This window comes from Oncorhynchus masou, chromosome 4 (assembly GCF_036934945.1).
Source record: "Oncorhynchus masou masou isolate Uvic2021 chromosome 4, UVic_Omas_1.1, whole genome shotgun sequence".
Classification (NCBI taxonomy): Eukaryota; Metazoa; Chordata; class Actinopteri; order Salmoniformes; family Salmonidae; genus Oncorhynchus; species Oncorhynchus masou.
In genome coordinates this window covers 4068836-4090982 of record NC_088215.1, presented here as the reverse complement: position 1 = coordinate 4090982, position 22147 = coordinate 4068836, and the positions used below count along the sequence as shown (strand labels likewise).

The following is a 22147-nucleotide window of genomic DNA, read 5'->3' as shown; positions in this document are numbered from 1 at the left end:
TTTATTGCCATTACCAACTATGTAAAATAGTCTACATAAAGCCAACAAATAAAAACAGCTAGAAAATATCCAGATAAAAATAAATCACATTGGCTGAGCATGGCCTGTCTACATAGTGGATATAATGTTTCAAGTTCTATCACCTGGGTCAGTCTGAAACTTGATATAAAATATTCTGGGCCCTCAAGAGTTTCCCGCGCCAGTGAGTTTGGGACAGATGCAGCTTTTGTGAAAGGCATAAGAAGTAATCAGGTATTGTATGCCATTTCCACTGGATCAGAGCATTACATTTTTCCCTTTCATGTGGAGTGGTTATCAAGAGTGAGAGCTGGAAATATTTTACTAAAATCAATAGTTCCTCAAAGTATTTGTAAGACTTTGTTTACTTGCTGTTTGAGGTGAGGAAAAAATTATTTTGAGAAGATCCACAAATCATTAGTGGTGGTGCGTAAATACTATCAGACATCCCCAAATAGGTGCATCGCTCTCTGCCCTCTGTTTGCTAAAATGGAATTTGGTTGCAGAAACTCCTCCATGCTAATGCAGAAATCTCTAGTTATACCAATACCATAGACCCACTGTAGGACCCGTAACTTCACCTAACAACAACAGACCCACTGTAGGACCCATAACGTCACCTAACAACAACATAGACCTACTGTAGGACCCATAACTTCACCTAACAACAACATAGTCCTACAGAAAGGTGCCTATATTGGAGACCAAAAGTTGTCTGGCACACTGCTTAGGATTTCATCAACTTTAAAAACGTATTTCTAGCATACAATCGTCGATCTTACTACTAATGTGAAAACAAGACAAAATATGACTGTTGTTCACTTGACTGTCTTAAGATAAATGTCAAATAATTTACATTCATTACAGATGTCATTGTTTGTACAACATCATGGCTAGGCTGTTGGCATAAACTTTTTACTGTGGATTTATGCTGTTGTGGGCCTTAAACCATCAGTCTGACTTTGTTGTTCACACAGGAGAGAGACGTGACTATCGTGGATCCTCTGGGGGGCCTCAACAACCTCATGATGCTGAAGAGGCAGAGAAGAGTCTCTCCACATCAAAACACCTCAAACATCAGCAGAGACCCACAGGAGAGAAACCATACTGCTGCTATGACTGTGGGAAGAGTTTCTTAAGATTACATTCACTAAAAATACACATGAGAATTCACACTGGAGAGAAACCTTATAGCTGTGATCAATGTGGGAAGAGTTTTACTACATCTAGCACTCTGATTCGACACCAGAGAACACACACAGGAGATAAACCTTTTAGCTGTAATCAATATGACAAGAGATACTCTGATAAAAGATCTCTGATTAAACATCAGAAAATACATGAAGGAGTTGTTTCATGATATCGATGAAATTATGTCACAATGTGGAATATTTTAACATTGTAGTAGGAGTATTTTTATTTTTTATTTTTTTTATTTCACCTTTATTTAACCAGGTAGGCTAGTTGAGAACAAGTTCTCATTTGCAAATGCGACCTGGCCAAGATAAAGCATAGCAGTGTGAACAGACAACAAAGTTACACATGGAGTAAACAATAAACAAGTCAATAACACAGTAGAAAAAAAGAGTCTATATACATTGTGTGCAAAAGGCATGAGGAGGTAGGCAAATAATTACAATTTTGCAGATTAACACTGGAATGATAACTGATCAGATGGTCATGTACAGGTAGAGATATGGGTGTGCAAAAGAGCAGAAAAGTAAATAAATAAAAACAGTATGGGGATGAGGTAGGTCAAATTGGGTGGGCTATTTACCGATAAGACTATGTACAGCTGCAGCGATCGGTTAGCTGCTCAGATAGCAGATGTTTGAAGTTGGTGAGGGAGATAAAAGTCTCCAACTTCAGCGATTTTTGCAATTCGTTCCAGTCACAGGCAGCAGAGAACTGGAACGAAAGGCGGCCAAATGAGGTGTTGGCTTTAGGGATGATCAGTGAGATACACCTGCTGGAGCGCATGCTACGGGTGGGTGTTGCCATCGTGACCAGTGAACTGAGATAAGGCGGAGCTTTACCTAGCATGGATGACCTGGAACCAGTGGGTCTGGCGACGAATATGTAGCGAGGGCCAGCCGAATAGAGCATACAAGTCGCAGTGGTGGGTGGTATAAGGTGCTTTAGTGACAAAATGGATGGCACTGTGATAAACTGCATCCAGTTTGCTGAGTAGAGTGTTGGAAGCTATTTTGTAGATGACGTCGCCGAAGTCGAGGATCGGTAGGATAGTCAGTTTTACTAGGGTAAGTTTGGCGGCGTGAGTGAAGGAGGCTTTGTTGCGGAATAGAAAGCCGAATCTCGATTTGATTTTCGATTGGAGATTTTTGTTATGAGTCTGGAAGGAGAGTTTATAGTCTAGCCAGACACCTAGGTACTTACAGATGTCCACATATTCAAGGTTGGAACCATCCAGGGTGGTGATACTAGTCAGGCGTGCGGGTGCAGGCAGCGAACGGTTGAAAAGCATGCATTTGGTTTTACTAACGTTTAAGAGCAGTTGGAGGCCACGGAAGGAGTGTTGTTTGGCATTGAAGCGTGTTTGGAGGTTTGTTAACAGTGCCCAAATAATGTCCAGATGTATAGAGAATGGTGTCATCTGCGTAAAGTTGGATGAAGGAATCACCTGCAGCAACAGCAACATTGTTGGTATATACAGAGAAAAGAGTCGGCCAGAGATTTGAATCCTGTTGTACTCCCATAGAGACTGCCAGAGGTCCGGACAACAGGCCCTTCGATTTGACGTCCTGAACTCTTGAGAACTAGTTCTGAGAAGTAGTTGGTGAACCAGGCAAGTCAGTCATTTGAGAAACCAAGGCTGTTAAGTCTGCCGATAAGAATACGGTGATTGACAGAGTCGAAAGCCTTGGCCAGGTTGATGAAGATGGCTACAAAGTATTGTCTCTTATCGATGGCGGTTATGATATCGTTTAGGACATTGAGCGTGGATGAGGTGCACCAGTGACCAGCTCGGAAAACGGATTGCACAGCGGAGAAGGTACGGTGGGATACAAAATGGTCATCTGTTTGTTAACTTGGCTTTCGAAGACTTTAGAAAGGCAGGGAAAGATGGAAATAGGTCTGTGGGTCTAGAGTATCACCCCATTTGAAGAGGGGGATGACGGAAGAAGTGTTCCAATCTTTAGGAATCTCTGACAATACGAAAGAGAGGTTGAACAGACTAGTAATAGGGGTTGCCACAATGGCGGCAAATAATTTGAGAAAGAGATGGTCCAGATTGTCTAGCCTAGCTGATTTGTACAGGTCCAGGTTTTGCAAATATTTCAGAACATCAGCTATCTGGATTTGGGTGAAGGAGAAGCTGGGGAGGTTTAGACAAGTAGCTGCGGGGGTGGGGAGCTGTTGCCCAGGGGGTGGGGAGCTGTTGGCCGGGGTTGGGGTAGCCAGGAGGAAAGCATGGCCAGCCATAGAGAAATGCTTATTGAAATTCTCGATTATCGTGGATTTATCGGTGGTGACAGTGTTTCCTAGCCTCAGTGCAGTGGGCACCTGGGATGAGATGCTCTTATTCTCCATGGACTTTAGTGTCCCAACACCTTTTGGAGTTAGATCTACAGGATGCAAATTTCTGTTTGAAAAAGGTAGCTTTTGCTTTCCTAACTGACTTCTCTGAAAAATTGCTCTGGCTCAAGGCTAGCTTCGGGGCTGAGCCAGTCGGTAGCAGCTAGCTGCGATTATCCACTGTAATGGTCCAGAGCTTAAGGCAGGAATACGGTGATGTAGTGGAGAAAAACAGTCCAATATGATCATGGATGATATCGCGCTGTGTTGACTGGCAGGTATTATCCAGGCTAAAAGCGACTGGTGTCTGAGCTAAGAAAGCAGTGGCTGACAATGACTAAATAGCTAGTAGCTAATTAACTGGTTAGCTTCTGATGGCCAGCTTCTATCTATAAGGTCTAAAAATAGCAGATCTGAATCACATTGGGTGAGGCGGGCTGCCGGAAGGTATATTTAATTTAAAAATAGAAAAAGAGATTGTAATATATTGCAATATATACAAAAATGAAAAATATGGAAAAAAACAACAACATTTACAACAAACACGATTTACTGCTACGCCATCTTGGATTACAAGATGACAATCAGTTAAAAACCATTGAATTTAGCAAAGTCTGAAATTATTTAGTAATTCTGTTCCCACGAAAACTGTTTTTCCAGCTTAATAAGGAGCCACTGAATGATACATAGTTCGAGTGCATTTCAGAATACAAAAAAACTGTCCAACAGCAAGATCCCGTATTTAAGTTGAAGTTCATCATATGACAAGCGTAACGTTATGACTATAACTACTGTTTCCTGAAGGAGAGAAACTAGGTACAACATACTATTAAATTCACGCCTCGCTGGAAGCCCCGCTTTCTACAGGTGATGATGTGATGCTCGGATTTATTCCTTAAGTTTAATACTGCTCTTCACCAACCCAGGAAGGGGTAGGGCCAAACAGGCGATGTACCTCGTTTCCCTCCTTCAGGGAATACTAATTATAGTGTTATAGTGGTTAGGTTGGGGAGGCAGCGTAGCACAGTGGTTATAGCGGTGGACTCGTAACCGAAAGGTTGCAAGATCGGGTCCCCGAGCTGGCACAGTACAAATCTGTCGTTCTGCCCCTGAACAAGGCAACCCACTGTTCCTAGGCAGTCATTGAAAATAAGAATTTGTTCTTAACTGACTTGCCGAGTAAAATAAAAATAAAATTAAAAAGGTTATGTCGATGACCGGCTCCCTCCTAGTCAGGTTGTGTCGATGACCGGCTCCCTCCTAGTCAGGTTGTGTCGATGACCGGCTCCCTCCTAGTCAGGTTGTGTCGATGACCGGCTCCCTCCTAGTCAGGTTGTGTCGATGACCGGCTCCCTCCTAGTCAGGTTGTGTCGATGACCGGCTCCCTCCTAGTCAGGTTGTGTCGATGACCGGCTCCCTCCTAGTCAGGTTGTGTCAATGACCCGCTCCCTCCAAGTAATTTTTGTGTCTTATTTATTTTATCAAACAGCGAGGCGTGAATACATATAGATTTTATAAAAACACATGGGGCGATTGGTAGAAATTACAGATGACTCTTGGTTGACCAAGATGTATTTTATTTGGGACAGCACAAGAACATGATTTTGGGGATCCCGAGTGGCACAGCGGACACTGCATCTCAGTGCTTGAGGCGTCACTACAGACACCCTGGATCAAATCCAGGCTGTATCACAACCGGCCGTGATGGGGAGTCCCATAGGGTGGCGCACAATTGGCCCAGCGTCGTCACGGGTACACAGTCATTGTAAATAAGATTTTGTTCTGACTTGCCTAGTTAAAGGTCACATATGAAAATAATTTTTTTAAGTGTTTCATGACAAACCATTTTTTACAAATCCATCAAGGCACTAATTTTGAGGAGGGTTTAAAACAAAGGTTTCAAACCAATTCATGAATGTAATTCAATCTAGGTATGTCTTGCCTTTAATGTAATGGCATGAAAAAAATTGGCTGAATATTATACAATGACTTATCAACAGCTCTAATAATTTGCCTCCACAGGAAATCTTCACTGGCAATTCTATAATATACTATATAGCCTAGAAACCTGGTTAAACTATCATTATGACATCATGCATGGCCAGTCCTTGTATTCATAGTATAGTGAATTCTGGGGGTAGCCCTGAGCTGAACTCAAACCTGGGTCCAGTGACTGTCAAGCCAACACCTTATAACTGTTACGCCAAGATTTCTGAACTTCTTGACGAGGTCGCTAGGTGTTAGAGAAAGCTATTGTAGCAACCGTAACCTATGAATGTGAGAGTGGTAACACTTCTCCTTCCCCCATCCCTCAGCTGTTTACCAAACCAAGCCTCTGGGCAGCCATTTTGTTGCTGTTTTAAAAACCCACACATCCCAGCAATCTGCAGTTCAAACAATAACAAATTGGTCATTCCACCACTGTTTTGGTAATAAGAATATGATGGGGTTGGAGAAATGTAACTACTTTCAAAATTCATAGACAGACCTATGGATGCAGGGACTGACCATCCATGATATCAACATTATAGTTTTAACCATGTCGAGGCTATACAGTGTTGATTTACATTGTTTCTAAACAGAGTAAAATAAGCTTATTCTGGGTTCTGATGGGGTACAACAGTTGAACTAAGCTCATGAGGCATGTGTTATATTCTTCAATTATCAATGGCTATAAATAAATAATTAAAAAGTCACAATATGGATGTAATATTTGGAGATGTCCGCTTTAACACACCAAACAGAGTTGCGTAAATCTGAATCTGGTATCAGGATAAATATAACAATGAGTCACCGATTGTATACTATGTATTTTTTATTAGCTAAGTAATAAATGGCAAATGCAACTTTCGTATATACGGGCTCACTGTAATACCACGCAGGGCAGAACAGAGAACTGACAAGATGTATGTAAACAGTGTTCTTATACTGTGATAGACACAGTAGAGGCTGGGCGTGGTTTAAACTTGTCCAGCCTATCACAGGCGCTCAGGCGGGTCCCCGCCTCTTGGAGTCCTCCCTCCGTCGATGTATAGATTCCTACTGTTCTGGTATCACCCCCTAGTTATAATAGCTCAGTATTTTTCAATTTCAGTTAAACCTCGTGATGACCACCCCTCCCTATCACGTTTTAAGATACAATATTGAACACATGTTGTGACTTGCTGTAACATACAAACACAAGGACAAAGCATCTGCTGGGCTGTCATCTACAGTTTTGCAACATGCAGGTCACACCATGATACTCAGTTCTTGTCACACACAAACAGGCAAGTAGCAAGCAGTTGTTTAATCTCATAATGATGCTCCAGTGCACAAATGCAGACACCTCACACAACCAACATCAGATCATATTTAATCATATATATACTAATGGCTATAATGTAAAATACAGGATCCCACAGTTTGTGCCTCTGTTTTAAGACAGTACTTACTAGTGTTAATCAGGGAACGGTTTTTCAAAACCATCTTATTCATTGTTAGAACCATTGGATGCCTTACGATGAGTTTGGGAAACTGGGCCCAGATATCCAGGTTCCTCCTCTTCTCGATATGACAGTCATCTCCCCCTCCTCCGCTTTCAATCCATAAAATGCTTCCTCCTCTTCTTTTACTGTAACATCCTCCTCCTCTTTCACTCTGAACGTGTCTTCATCTTCTGTCACAGTAACGGCCTCTATTTCTTGTTTTACTGTGATACCCCCCTCTTCTTTAGCAGGGGAGTAGCTTAGTGACCGCATGGTCGGAGACGTTAGCTAGCTAGGCTAATGCTAACTCAACCAGCCCGCTAGCTGAATAATACCAACAACACAGGAAATATTAAATTAAATCGGATAACTAACTAGAGGACCGAAGTGGGTTTAAAACACAGTGGCTAATATAAACAAAAACGTCTAATTGGTTCGGCTATTTTGTCTAGCAAGCTACCAAAGGTGTCTGGCGAACTGTTGTTACTGCTGAAAGAAGCGTTCCGTCCACTAAATTATACGTCACACCAACAGCATAACCTTAAATTCCCAAACCGCCATCTGCTGACTGGAGTTGGTAACGCAGTTGAGTAAAATGTATATTTTATCTTCAGATAACAAGTTAAAGTGTATGAAGCATGAGTTTTTACTCACCAGTGTAACAATACAATGTGGTTAAAGACTTAGTACGCTAATTGTCGTCATGACATGGCTACCTATAAGGATGAACAGTTATGTTTTTGCGTTATTACATATGTATTAACTTATTTTGTGAACTCTTCCAAACTACCCACAATGCAGTATTTCTTCACGTCATATGGATGATCAACTCTGTGCTACCGCGTTTGTATGCCAGTGTAACCGTGTAATGAAGTTACATTTTTGAAATATATTTAACCTTTATTTAACTAGGCAAGTCAGTTAAGAACAGTGCCTTAGACCGCTGCGCCGCTCGTGTGATAAAGGTAGTGGTCCTGGGATAGAAATGTATAAAATTAACATTACATCATGTTTTATGTTTTAGTAACTACTGTTGTTGCTTTGGTGTCAAGTCAGCCTCCCTTTATATATTATCTGCCAAATCTCAGTTTTCCATGTGGGTTTTATGCTTAAGTTCCCTCTTTCAAGTTGGTATCTAACTGGAAAATGCATCTTCTTTAGGAGTGCTATTTTTACCCTGTTGACTACTGATCATTCATCCACACTGTGTGTCTCATCAATGCAGGTCATTTATGACAAATGTATAAAGTATATGCTTTATAAACAAATGAACACCAGCGAATTTATTATCCCGGTTTTGTTAGTTTGGGTGTAATTACACTTCGCCACAAGAGGGAGACATTGAGTACTATTTCAGGTTATTTGATCATTTTTGATACTAAAATGTATGACAGTTTATTCTGATGTTGTGAATATGAGACACATGGAAATAATGTATTTTTTATTATTATAGTAAATTAGGAATTAGTAGGAATTGTTAAATCCACTATACGATCACAATAACTTTGATAGACATTTCAACTTTTTTTTTGTCAGTATATTATAGGGCAGATTTATGTAGAATTGCTGTGTGAGTGCTATTTCTATCCCGTCACTACTGATCATTCATCCATACTGTATGTGTCCCATCATTGCAGCTTTGGAAATAAATTAACTATCCATCCATTGCACCTTCCTGTGTTGACTCACTGACTTGAGAGACGGGACCAGAAAGGTCACACTAGGTTGATATCAAGTTCAGGCTTGCAAACGTTAAACACACCTCCATACCATTAACTTTATCACACCTGCCCAGAACCACGAGAACACACCTCCATCTCCATTAATTACATCACACCTGCCCAGACCCCCTAGAACACACCCCCATCTCCATTAACTACATCACACCTACCCAGACCCACTAGAACACACCTCCATCTCCATTAACTACATCACACCTGCCCAGACCCACTAGAACACACCTCCATCTCCATTAACTACATCACACCTGCCCAGACCCACTAGAACACACCTCCATCTCCAATAACTTCATCACACCTGCCCAGACCAATCTCCAGCGCCCGCATCAGCACCATTTTATTTCTCTCCGTCGCCCACTTACTTTCAACTTATAGATAATGAGGCATTTTACCATTCTATTGAATTAACAACAGAGGATTGGTTGATGTCCAGCTTTGAACTATAATATTTAAGATGACTGATTAGAAAAGTATCATCCAACCATCGGGTATCTCATTGCATCCTCATATGCCATGTCTTGAAATATACAGACAGATGGATTGAAAGTACATTTACATTGTACTCCTTCTGACAGAGATGTATTGTTGCACCATGTAGGAGCAGTATAGACCAAGTCTGTTCATTATATACATCAACATGATGTATTGTTACACCAACAAATAAAGGGAAATTATATTGTTTTATACTGATACAATTGCTCAGAGAAAGAGATTTAGTTTAACATGTAATTCTCAAAAGGTAGGGGTCTGAATTATTGCCACCCATGTCTTCAATACTCCAGCACCCTCCCCTTGGGAGGATAACGACACTGAAATGTTTTATGAGATTAGAGAACACATTGGGTGGGATCTTAGACCATTTCTCCATACAGAATCTCTCCAGGTCCGTGATTTATTTTGTCTGTGCTATGGACTGCCCTGTTCATTTCAAACCATAGGTTTTCAATGGAGTTGAAGTCTGAAGACTGAGATGGCCGTTGAAAATGTTGATTTTGTGACCAATTAACCATTTCTTCGTGGGTGTTGATGTGTCTTGCTGGAAGATCAAGGGTATCAATAACTAGGTGCTTACTTTGATGTCTAGTTATTTGACTGAATCAGTAATACACATGTGGAGTAGATGTAGAGTTAATTTTACATTTTCGTAAAAAATATTGTTGCTCTTTGTACGGTGTTGATATAATATTCTTATTTAATGGAGAGGAAAAAACGTTTCCCTAAACTGCTTTATAATATTAAAACTAATTGAAGATAAAAAAATAAAAAAAATCCCTCCTCAACTGCGTTTCCTCCCTCCTTACAGCAGGTGGCGATATGTGTCTTGCAGGCGATGTTTCTACTCTGACGTATAATTTAGTGGACGGAACGCTTCTTCAACAACTGCAACCACCTTGGTAGTTAGCTGGACAACAAAGTAGGAACATTCAAGTTCTTTAGACAATTTACTGGTTTATTTGCCACTATGATTTAAACATGATGATTTATGATATGATTTTCCACTATGATGGTAACAACTAGCTACCCCATTTAGTTTAATATTTACGTTGTAAATCAACTTGCTGGCTGGTTAAATTTATCACTAGTCTAGTCGCTAATGCCAACTAGCTAACATCTCCGACCATGAGCTCACTCAACTACTCTCCTGCTGAAGAAGAGGAGGTCTGCTGGACGGAGAAAGAAGCTCTCGTGAAAGAGGAGGAGGGAGAAGAGGCTATTACAATACAAAAACAAGTAGAGGGTAAGGCTGTTACCGTGAAAAAAGAAGAGAAAGTCGCCTTCAGAGTGAAAGAGGAGGAAGATGTTACTGTGAAAGAAGAAGATGTTACTGTGAAAGAAGAGGAATATTCGATTTTTGGAGTGGAGGATGAAGTGAAAGAAGATGAAGAGGTTTTTGGAATGAAGGATGAAGAGGGGGAGATTACTGTCACATTAGAGGAGGACAAAGAAGAAAGGACTGGAAATCTGATTAACACCAGTAAATACAGTGAGTACTATCTTATAAAACAGGGACATTGATCTGATTAACACCAGTAAATATAGTTTTTATTTATCCTTTATTTTACCAGGTAAGTTGACTGAGAACACATTCTCATTTTCAGCAACGACCTGGGGAATAATGAGCCAATTGTAAACTGGGGATTATTAGAGGACCATATTGGGAATTTAGCCAGGACACCGGGATTAACACCCCTACTCTTACAATAAGTGCCATGGGATCTTTAGTGACCCTCAGAGAGTCAGGACACCCATTTAATTTCCCATCCGAAAGAGGGTAGTCTCCCCTGTGGCATTGGGATATATTTTTAGACCAGAGGAAACAGTGCCTCCTACTGGCCCATCCAGGAACTGACCAGGACCACCCCTGCTTAGCTTCATAAGCAAGCCAGCAGTGGTATGCAGGGTGGTATGCTGCTGGCAGATAGTGAGTACTATCTTATAAAACAGGGACATTGATCTCAATTAACACCAGTAAATACAGTGAGTTCTGTCTTATAAAACAGGGACACAAACTCTGCAGTTGTTAATCTATTGTGTGATTTTTAAAAGGGTGTTCTACACTTAAATATGTTTTTGTACTGTCGGAATTGTTCATGACGTCCTCCAGTGAATTTTTAAAAACTTTTCTTGTTGAAAAGTGATTGGATTTCAACAACTTTAAAAACGTATTTCTAGCCTACAATCGTTGATGTTACTACTAATGTGAAAACAAGACAAAAAATAAGACTATTGTTGCTTACTTGACTGTCTTAACACAAATAATTTTAACATTCATTACAGATGTCATTGTTCGTACAACATCATGGCTACGCTGTTGGCATCACCTTTTACAGTGGATTTCTGCTGTTGTGGCCCTTTAACCATTTGGCTACACATGGCCTGTCTGCAACGAACTGGAAACATTGGATCAACTATCAACTGGGTCGCCCCAAAACTCGATATAGCAAGCTTGCACAATTGTATAAAATATTCTGGTCTCTCAGTTTCCCGCGCCAGTGAGTTCTCGACCGACACAGCTGTTTGTAAAAGGGATAAGAAGTAATCAGGTATTTTAATATTTCCACTGGATCAGCGTATTACGTTTTTCTCTTTCGTGCCGAGTGGTTATCGAAAGGGCGAGAGCTGGAAATATTTTTTAAATCATTTGAGGAACTATTCTCATTTGCAATTGATTCTGATTAGACTTTGTTTACTTGCTGTTTGAGGTGAATAAAGCATTACTTTGAGAAGCTCCAGAACTCATTAGTGGTGGTGCGTTACGACAATCAGAAATACTATCAGACATCCCCAAATGGGCACATTTATAGGCCTACATTTGCCCTCAGACCAGGTAGACTAGTCCTACTTCTATATGCGTAATTGGGTGTGTGTCCTTACTCAACATTGACAGGAGTGTTTCAAACAAAATACAATTCATAAATTGACATCTTGTGTAAGGTCTGGGTGGTCTGCCAGGGGCCGTTTCATTTAGTATCCGTTTGGGTCGGCATGGGGAATGATTGTATTTTGTATTTTCACATAGTATGTTTTACAGAAGTTGAGTGTAACTTTATGACTTTTGGAATCGGGCTAAACTTTGAACATGAGATATTAAAGACATGATAGATCAGACACAGAGTATATAAAGGAGTGAGATTTGTAGAAAGACATCCCGGCTGTGGAATGTGCTGGGTGGACGGGAGGAAATCACAGGATTGCTATAAGGGAAGTGGATGAACATCTGTGGATTAGGCACAAAGGAAGGGTTGAGGTCACGTCAGATCCCCTGAAGGGAGTAATAAGGATTTAGTATCCTGTTACCCTCTTCCTGTCGACCCAGAAGATGTAAGGATTGGAGAGAAGGAGGAGTGTCCAAAGTGTGGAATATACATTTGTCTGAACTATGGCTGTAACGACCCTTTGGGAAATTTGAACTTGGTTAAGCTTCTCTAGTGTCTGTGAGTTATTTACTCTGAAAAATTAGAACCTAACACTATAATTACTGTTCCCTGAAGGAGGGAAATGAGGTGCAAAACCTGTTTGGCCCCGCCCCTTCCTGGGTTGGTGTAGAGCGGTATTAAATTTAAGGAATAAACCCGAGCCTCACGCTCATCACCTGTGGAAGACGGGCTTCCAGCGAGGTGTGAATTTAATAGCATGTTGTACCTAGTTTCCCTCATTTAGGGAACAGTAGTTACAGTCATAGCATTACGCTTGTCATATGATGAACTTCAACTTAAATACGGGATCTTGCTGTCGGACAGTTTTTTTCCATTCTGAAATGCACTCGAACTATGTATCATTTAGTTGCTAATTATGTTGTGCTGGGAAAACAGTTTTCATCAGCACAGAAATACTAAATCATTTCAGAGTTTGCTATACCCAATGTTTTTTAACTGAGTCATCTTGCAATCCAAGATGGCGTAGCAGTATGACGTGTTTGCTGTTGTAAATGTTGTTGTTTTTTCATCATTTTTGTATATATTGCAAAATATTTCAATCTTTTTTTTCATGTTTAAGTTGAATATACCTTCCGGCAACCCACCTCACCCAATGTAATACGGATCTGCTATTTTTTTTAGACCTTATAGCTAGAACCTCCATCAGCAGCTAGCCATCAGAAGCTAATCAGCGAATTAGCTACTAGCTATTTAGTCATTGTTAGACACTGCTATAGTGGCCTTTACCTTTTTAGCTCAGACACCAGCCGCTTTTAGTCTGGATAATACCTGCCAGTCTGCACAGCGCAATGTCAACCATGAGCATATCGGACTGTTTTTTTCTTCACTACATCACCGTATTCCTGCTGTTTTTCTCCACCACATCACCGTATTCTTGCTGTATTCCCGCTCTAGACCAATACACCGGATAACCGCAGCAAGCTAGCTGCCACCGAGTGTCAAAGCCTCGAAGCTAGCCTTGAGCCAGGCCCATCTCCCAGCCTGCTCAGTGCACCCTATGATCACTCGGCTACACAGCTGATTTCTCCCAGACTCTTCACTAAGACGACTTGAAGCCACTACATCACCGGATTCCTGCCGTACGCTCTGGATCTTTGCACCGGAGTGGCCATAGTGGCTAACGCCCTTGTCCCGAAGCTAGCACCAGTTAACCTCGAGCCAGGTGCATCTCCCGGCAAGCAAACAAAATTACTCCAGGTACAATACCTCTTTTGCCAATTCTCCTGCACCCTTTGTCAACACGGAGCCCCGCCGATCCATCACGACTTGTCTGCCGACGTAATTCCGTCCGACGTGCCCTCAACCGGCCTTTGCAGGACGTCGGTGACGCCCTTGTCCCGAAGCTGTCACCAGTTAGCCTCAAGCCAGGCGCATCTTTCGGCTAGTGTAGTAATGATTACCTAACGGCTTCCCTGGTTCATATATTCCTGTTCACTGGGACCCTATGATCACTTGGCTACATAGCTGATGCCTGCTGGATTGATCATTAATCACAGGTCTCCATTTTGTTTATCTGTCGGCCACAGACTCGAACTCAGGCCCTAACTGACCCTCTCTGCCCATTCATTGCCATTTTACCTTTTGTCTTAGCTGATTTACTGTTGTTGTCTTACCCGTTGTTACCCCTTGGTTCACTCCAGACCTGACTTCCCTCGATCAGAACAAAAACATCCTGTGGTGTACTGCGCTGGCATAGTATAGTCCCCGGGATATGCATCTTTTCAGAGAAGTCAGGAACCAATACACAGAGTCAGTTAGGAAAGCAAAGGCTAGCTTTGCATCCTTTAGCTCTAACTCCAAAAAGTTTTGGGACACTGTAAATTCCATGGAGAATAAGAGCACCTCCTCCTCCCGCTCACTACTCTGAGGCTAGGAAACACTGTCACCACCGATAACTCCACGATAATCGAAATTTCAATAAGCATTTCTCTACGGCTGTCCCATGCCTTTCGACTCTATCAATCACCGTATTATTATCGTAAAACTGACTAGCCTACTGATCCTTAACTTCGGCAAATGTCATTGACAAAATAGCCTCCAATACTCAACTCAGCAAACTGGATGCAGTCTATCACAGTGCCATCCGTTTTGTCAATAAATCCCCATATAACACCCACCACTGCGACCTGTATGCTCTTGTCGTCTGGCCCTCGCTACATATTCGTCGCCAAAGCTCCAGGTCATCTATATGTCTTTGCTAGGTAAAGCTCCGCCTTAACTCAGCTCATTGGTAACCATAGCACGCGCTCCAGGAGGTATATCTCACTGGTCACCCCAAAAGCCAACACCTCCTTTTGCTGCCTTTCCTTCCAGTTCTCTGCTGCCAATGACTGGAAAGAATTGCAAAAATCGCTGAAGTTGGAGACTTATATCTCCCTCACTAACTTTAAACATCTGCTATCTGGGACACTGTCACATGTTCAACTATCATCAGTCACATGCACTATTGCAACAACACATCATCAGTAGGGTAAAACTAACCTGTCTCACGACGGTCTAAATCCAGCTCACGTTCCCTATTAGTGGGTGAACAATCCAACGCTTGGTGAATTCTGCTTCACAATGCACTCCACTGTAAATAGCCCATCTGTAAACAGTCCATCCAACTGCCATCTCATCCCCATGTTTTTTTTTTTTTTTTTTGCTCTTTTACACACCATTTCTACTTGCACATCATCATCTGCACATTTCTCTCTCTCCGGTGTTAATTTGATAAATTGTAATTACTGCGCTTCTATGGCCTATTTTTTGCCTTGCCCTCCGTACTCCATTTGCACACACTATGTAGATTTTTCTATCGTGTTATTGACTGTTTGTTTGTTAATCCCACGTGTAAGTCTGTGTTGTTTTTGTCACACTGCTTTGCTTTATCTTCGCTAGGTCACATTTGAAAATGAGAACTTGTTCTCAACTTGCCTACCTGGTTAAATAAAGGTGAAAAAAATATCCTAACTTTATTTTAGTCACATGTTCAACTATCATCAGCTGATCCAGGAAATATTTTTCTGAATGACAGTCGCATGACAAACATCACGACATGCAACAACAACCAAAGTGCTTCTTCATTCATTACTCTGGTAAAGACAGCTATACCGTAATCCAAGTTGGATCCATCATCCCTACTTTGGTCATAATGTGTAGAGAAAGAGAACTGTTCCTTCATGGATAGGCTATTGTACAACACATAGAGCTATTTTAGGTGCCAATTTGGCAAACCATGTAGCCAAAGAGCATTTTACTGGTTGAAGTGGGGGGTTTTTAAGTACAAAGCGGTTGATTTGCGATGATGACACAAACATTATATTGAGCAGGACATTCAAACGAGCCTTACAATTATAATCCAAAGTAGTATGAAATGCACTAATAAGCAACCTGGAAATGGAGGTTACTCCACTGAGTTTTCCCCCATTCAAATTCAGAATACATTGTGAAAAACTAAAAATTTTACTCACCGTTTTTGTTGCAGGCAGATACACTACATCCATATTTATCGGTTTCCTCATTAGCAGGGAGGTGTTTCTGCAATCAAATTGTGTGTTTATCGCCCTCATGTCGCAATTTTAGCAAGCACAGAAAGGGGCCTATATTGGGTCCTGTGTGGCTCAGTCGGTAGAGCATGGTGCTTGCAACGCCAAGCGTCGTGGGTTCGATTCCCGCTAGGGCCACCCATATGTAAAAGTAGTGGCCCCAGCCGACTTGTAAGTCGCTTTGGACAAAAGCGTCTGCTAAATGGGATATATATATATATATATATATATATTGGAAACCAAAAGCCATCTGGCTCACTGCTTAGAGTTTCAACAATATGAATAACTTATTTCTAGTCTACAATCTTATGTTATATTAATGTGAAAACAAGACAAAATGACTATTCTTGCTCATTTTAAGACAAATGTCAATTAAGACAAATGTCAAATAATCTTTACATTCATTACAGGCGTCAATTGTTGTACAACATCATGGCTTCGCTGTTGGCATCACTTTTACAGTGGATTTTCGCTGTTGTGGGCCTCTAACCTGTCTAGGCCAAGTGTTTCGCTAGCGGAACCCCACCTCAACATTCCGCTGAAAAGGCAGAGCGCAAAATTCAATTTTTTAAATAAATATGTAACTTTCACACATTAACAAGTCCAATACCGCAAATGAAAGTCAATCTACCCATGGTGTCCGATTTCAAAAATTATTTACAGCAAAAGCACAACATATGATTATGTTTGGTCAGAGTCAAGTCACAAAAACACACACAGCCATTCTCCAGCCAAAGATATGAGTCACAAAAAGCAGAAATATAGATAAAATTAATCCCAAACCTTTGATGTATACATTCATGTACATGTATGTTTTGTTCTCAGTTTACATTGGCGCGTTACTTGCAGTAATATTTTAATTCCAAAACATCCGGTGATTTTCCCAGAAATACTCATAATAAACATTGATAAAAGATGCAAGTGTTATTCACAGAAATAAAGATGGACTGATCCTCTATGCAACCGCTGTGCCAGATTTCAATTTTTTTTTACGGAAGAAGCATAATCTGAGAACGGCGCTCATTACCTGATTATAAACAATTAGACAATTCCACCATCTTGGAGTCAACATTAGTTAGAAAAAACACTATAAATATTCACTTACCTTTGATGAGCTTCATCAGAAGGCACTCCCAGGAATTCCAGTTCGACAATAAATGACTGATTTGTTCCAAAAAGTTCCATAAAGCCCATCATTTATGTCCAAATAGCCACTTGTTGTTCGCATGTTCTGCCCAGTAATCCATCTTCATGGAGGCGCGACCATTTCCTCCATGGCAAAAACTCAAAAAGTTCCATTACAGGTCGTAGAAACAAGTCAAAACAATAAATCTTCATAATGTTTTTAACATATATCATCAATAAGGTTCCCACTGGAGAATTTCATTGTCTGAATAAAAGCCCTGGAACGAGAGCATACTCTCCCGGGAGCGCGCTTAATGAGACTGAGGTCTGCCAGACCACTAACTAAAAGGGGTCTCATGAGCCCCTCCTTTATAGTATAATCTTAAAACTAGGATCTAAAGACGGTGACATCTAGTCGAAGTGCATGCACATCCATAACTATCAGGAATTTAAATAGGCTCTGTTTTGAAATTCGACTTCTCACTTCCTGTGTGGATTTCTTCTCAGGTTTTTGCTTACCATATGAGTTCTGTTATTACTCACAGACATTATTCTAATAGTTTTAGAAACTTCAGATTGTTTTCTATCCAATGCTAATAATATGTAGGTCGCAGTTGCAAATGAGAACTTGTTCTCAACTAGCCTACCTGGTTAAATAAAGGTGAAATAATAAAAAAAATACAAATAAAAAATGCATATATTAGCATCTTGGACAGTAGGTGGCAGTTCAGTTTGGGCACGCAATTCATCAAAAAGTGACAATGCTGCCCTCTAACCTAACAGGTTTAACCATCTGTCTGACTTTGTTGTTCACACAGGAGAGAGACAGAACTACTGTGTATCCTCTGGGGAGCCTCAACAACATCATGATGCTGACAGGGCAGAGAAGAGTCTCTCCACATCAGAACACCTCAAGAAACACCTGCGCAGATCCACAAGGAACAGATCTCACTGCTGTTCTGATTGTGGGAAATGTTTAAAGTCTTCATCAGAACTTAAAATACACCTGAGAAATCACACGGGAGAGAAACCTTACTGCTGCTCTTACTGTGGGAAGACTTTTACTCTGTCAACCCGCCTGATATCACACCAGAGAACACACACAAGAGAGAAACCTTATAGCTGTGATCAATGTGGGAAGAGTTTTCCTCAGGTAAGAAACCTGATATCACACCAGAGAATACACACAGGAAAGAAATCGTATAGCTGTGATGAATGTGGGAAGATTTTTACTTGTTCTAGCTATCTTGTTGTACACCAGAGAACACACACCGGAGAGAAACCTTTTAGCTGTAACCAATGTGGGAAGAGTTTTAATCGGCCAAGCAGCCTGATATACCACCAGAGAACACACACAGGAGAGAAACCTTATAGCTGTGCTCAATGTGGGAAGAGTTTTTCTATATCTAGTGTGCGGACTAGACACCAAAGAGAACACACACACAGGAGAAAAACCTCATAGCTGTAATCAATGTGGGAAGAGATACTCTGTTAATAGATATCTGGTTTAAAAAAAAATATTTCACCTTTATTTAACCAGGTAGGCTAGTTGAGAACAAGTTCTCATTTACAACTGCGACCTGGCCAAGATAAAGCATAGCAGTGTGAACAGACAACAACACAGAGTTACACATGGAGTAAACAATTAACAAGTCAATAACACAGTAGAAAAAAAATAAAGAGTCTATATACATTGTGAGGAGGTAGGCGAATAATTATAGTTATAATTAATGAATAATTATGATTAAACAATCAGAAGATACATGGAGTTGTTTCATGATATCAATGAATTAATGTCACAATGTAGAATATTAACACATTGTAGTAGGAGTATTTTAATAATGTCACATTGTTGAAGCCTAAATATTTGCCCCCTTATCAAGTGATTTCAGCATGATATGGTTATGGTTATTATTAGAAATCCATGCTCTGAATTGAGAGAGTATTATTTATGAGATTCAACAAAGTGACTTACCACGTTGGTGGCGCACTTTAATCAAAATCTTCAAAATGTGGCTAGCTGTTTTCTACAAATTGTCCTCTAACCAGTGATGTACACATTACTCCCAGATTCTGTGTGGTTTTTGAGCTGTTAGTTTTAACAGGACGTGCAACCCCATCTCCCTTCTGTCACACAATTGATTTCAACATGATATCGTTGAATGATGCCAAAGAAGTGTTGTGTTTATTTAGTGACCCCTAAATTTAAATGTAGCTGACTGTCTTCTGCAGGTTGTACTCTAACCTGTGAGGTAAAATATATCTCCCATTTCCATGTGTTTATTTTAGTTGTGTTAGTTTCAACATCACGTAAATCTGATTTCCCCCCTAGTGATTTATTGCTACTTGTCAAAACAAAAGCGTTTCTGATGCTTGTGCAGTTTATAAGGAGCTTGTTTAAAAAAATACAAGTAATATTATTATTGTGGCAGTTTCTGTACATAGCACATTTTAGGTTTTCAATATATCACAAACTGTTTCTATATATTGGTTATTAATTTAGAAACGTTAACTGTGTTTTGACATGGGGGCTATTCCACCGAGCAAAATGTAATTGAAAAGAAGACAATGCCCAACGTCAAATATTTGTTTGGTTCTAGATGAAAATATGTATTTTTGGGTCATTTTTTAAATGATTTAAACCAACGTAATTTCAGTAGCCGAGTGGTTAGAGCGTTGGGCCAATAACCGAAAGTTTGCTGGATGGAATCCCCGAGCTGACAAGGTAAAAATATGTTGTTCAGCTCCTGAACAGGGCAGTTAACCCACTGTTCCTAGGCCGTCATTGTCGATAAGAAGTTGTTCTGAACTGACTTGCCTAGTTAAATAAAAAGTGGACTAGAATTCTTGAAGCTCGTGAGTTTTCAGATTCTATAAAGAGGATTTAGAGAAAAATAATAATACTGTTGTGTATTATTATTTAGAAATATTTTTTTCCTGTCTTCAATTGTTGACAGCCAGCAGACATCATGTCTATATAGGTGAAGCATTGTAGTTGATTATAATGTGAAATGGAAGTTGTCCAACAAAAATATAGGATATATTTGTTGTCTTAAGGGTGAAGATTTTACAGGATTTGGTTTTTCCATTGATGTTTTGAGGCGCGTTAGCAGGTAGGACGCACTGATTGCTGTCACCTTGTTAGTCAGTATGTGTTACACCTGTGCTGGCTTTGCCCATCTCGTTAGTGGGAAGGTGTTTCACCTGAGTTGGTCCAGGTTCTATTTAAGAGTGTCTGGCCCAGTGCTCCAGTCAACACCTTTTAGGTTTGCTTCCTGTCTTTAAGTTTGGTGTGGGTTTTTCTTTTGTTTGCCTCTTCTTGGGCAGATTTAGTGGGTCTCATAGTGGATTGTCTTTTCGGTCCCAGTTGTTGTTACTAGTCAATTTTCAGTGGACACCCTCCGTTTCTTTCAGAACCCTACCTAAAAAAACTAGCTTATATTTTGGGTTGGATATTGCATCCGATTAATATTTGAATCAATGGAATTTCATTGTCTTTCAATTGTTAGTCTTCTGTTTGTTGCATACTAAAATGTTTATTTTCATTGTTCCTGTAAAACTATTGTTGCATTCATGCCTGAAATGTGCTGTAATAAAGAAAGCTTGATTTGATTTCAACAAAATGTTATTTTTTTATTTCACGTTTATTTAACGAGGTGGCCAGTTGAGAACAAGTTCTAAGTTCTAATTTACAACTGCAACCTTGCCAAGATAAAGCAATGCAGTGTGACAAAAACAACACAAAAATCTATATACAGTGTGTGCAAATGGAGTAAGGAGGAAAGGCAATAAATAGGCCATAGTGGCGAAATAATTACAATTCAGCAATTAAACACTGGCGTGATGGATGTGCAGAGGATGAATGTAGGGATGCTGGGGTGCAAAGGAGCAAAAATAAATAACAATACAGGGATGAGGTAGTTGGGTGTGGCTGTGTACAGGTGCAATGATCGATAAGCTGCTCTTTCAGCTGATGCTTAAAGTTAGCGAGGGAGATATATGAACGCCTTGAAGGGCAGTTTTATTTAAAATGGAGTACCCGGACGGGAAAAGTCTAATAAGTGTTTTATAGTTTTCATCCTTAGGGTACCTTACTCTAAAGTGGACACACTGCCATCAGTTTCTGAGACAACTGCCGAGACTTTATAGACTGTTTAATAATGCTTAAACCTCATCTTAATCAAATTATCCATTAAAAAATACCAACTCAATGTTAATCTACATATGGGTTGTTTAAATTGTATCTAATTATATTCCCAGTATTACTTTATCAAATCTCTAGTAATCATTGTACACATGTACAATTCATCATGTTTTCATCTATTCACAAAATCCATAAGAAATTCTTAGGTACTCATGGCACCCAATCTATATGCTTTTTCAAGGACTCTCCACAGCTCCGAAGCAGCTCTCCAAACATACTCCAAGCAGAACCAAAAATAAACATTTGTTTACCAGACAATGACTGGATCGTCAACGGTTCTCTAAACCATCCCAGAGACCACGGCAAAAATCAAGCCTCCCAGGAACTATAGACCTTCCGCTGCTTTCTAAAATATCATCCCGCTCTCAAAACCACCCCGCGATATTCTATGATGTTACTATCCAAACTTCAGATTAAGACTCAGTCACACAACTCTCATACCATAGGCACAACTCTCATACCACAGGCACAACTCTCATACCACAGTCACAACTCTTATACCACAGTCACGCAATGCTATTCTCAAACATCAATTCGTTTTTCAACAATATTTTAACCTGCAGGAATATTTTCACATTTCTATCATGGTTAG

The 22147-nt window shown here is 40.3% G+C and overlaps 1 protein-coding gene across 1 annotated transcript; it reads left to right on the top strand.

Moving 5' to 3' along the window:
* The first annotated feature begins 10130 nt into the window (after positions 1-10130).
* On the top strand, positions 10131-20339 carry LOC135521805 (zinc finger protein 271-like). Its single transcript, XM_064947546.1, has 2 exons — positions 10131-10745; positions 18170-20339. Exons 1-2 carry the CDS (start codon positions 10382-10384, stop codon positions 18811-18813), a joined length of 1008 nt encoding a protein of 335 aa, XP_064803618.1. The 5' UTR covers positions 10131-10381; the 3' UTR covers positions 18814-20339.
* Positions 20340-22147: the final 1808 nt, after the last annotated feature.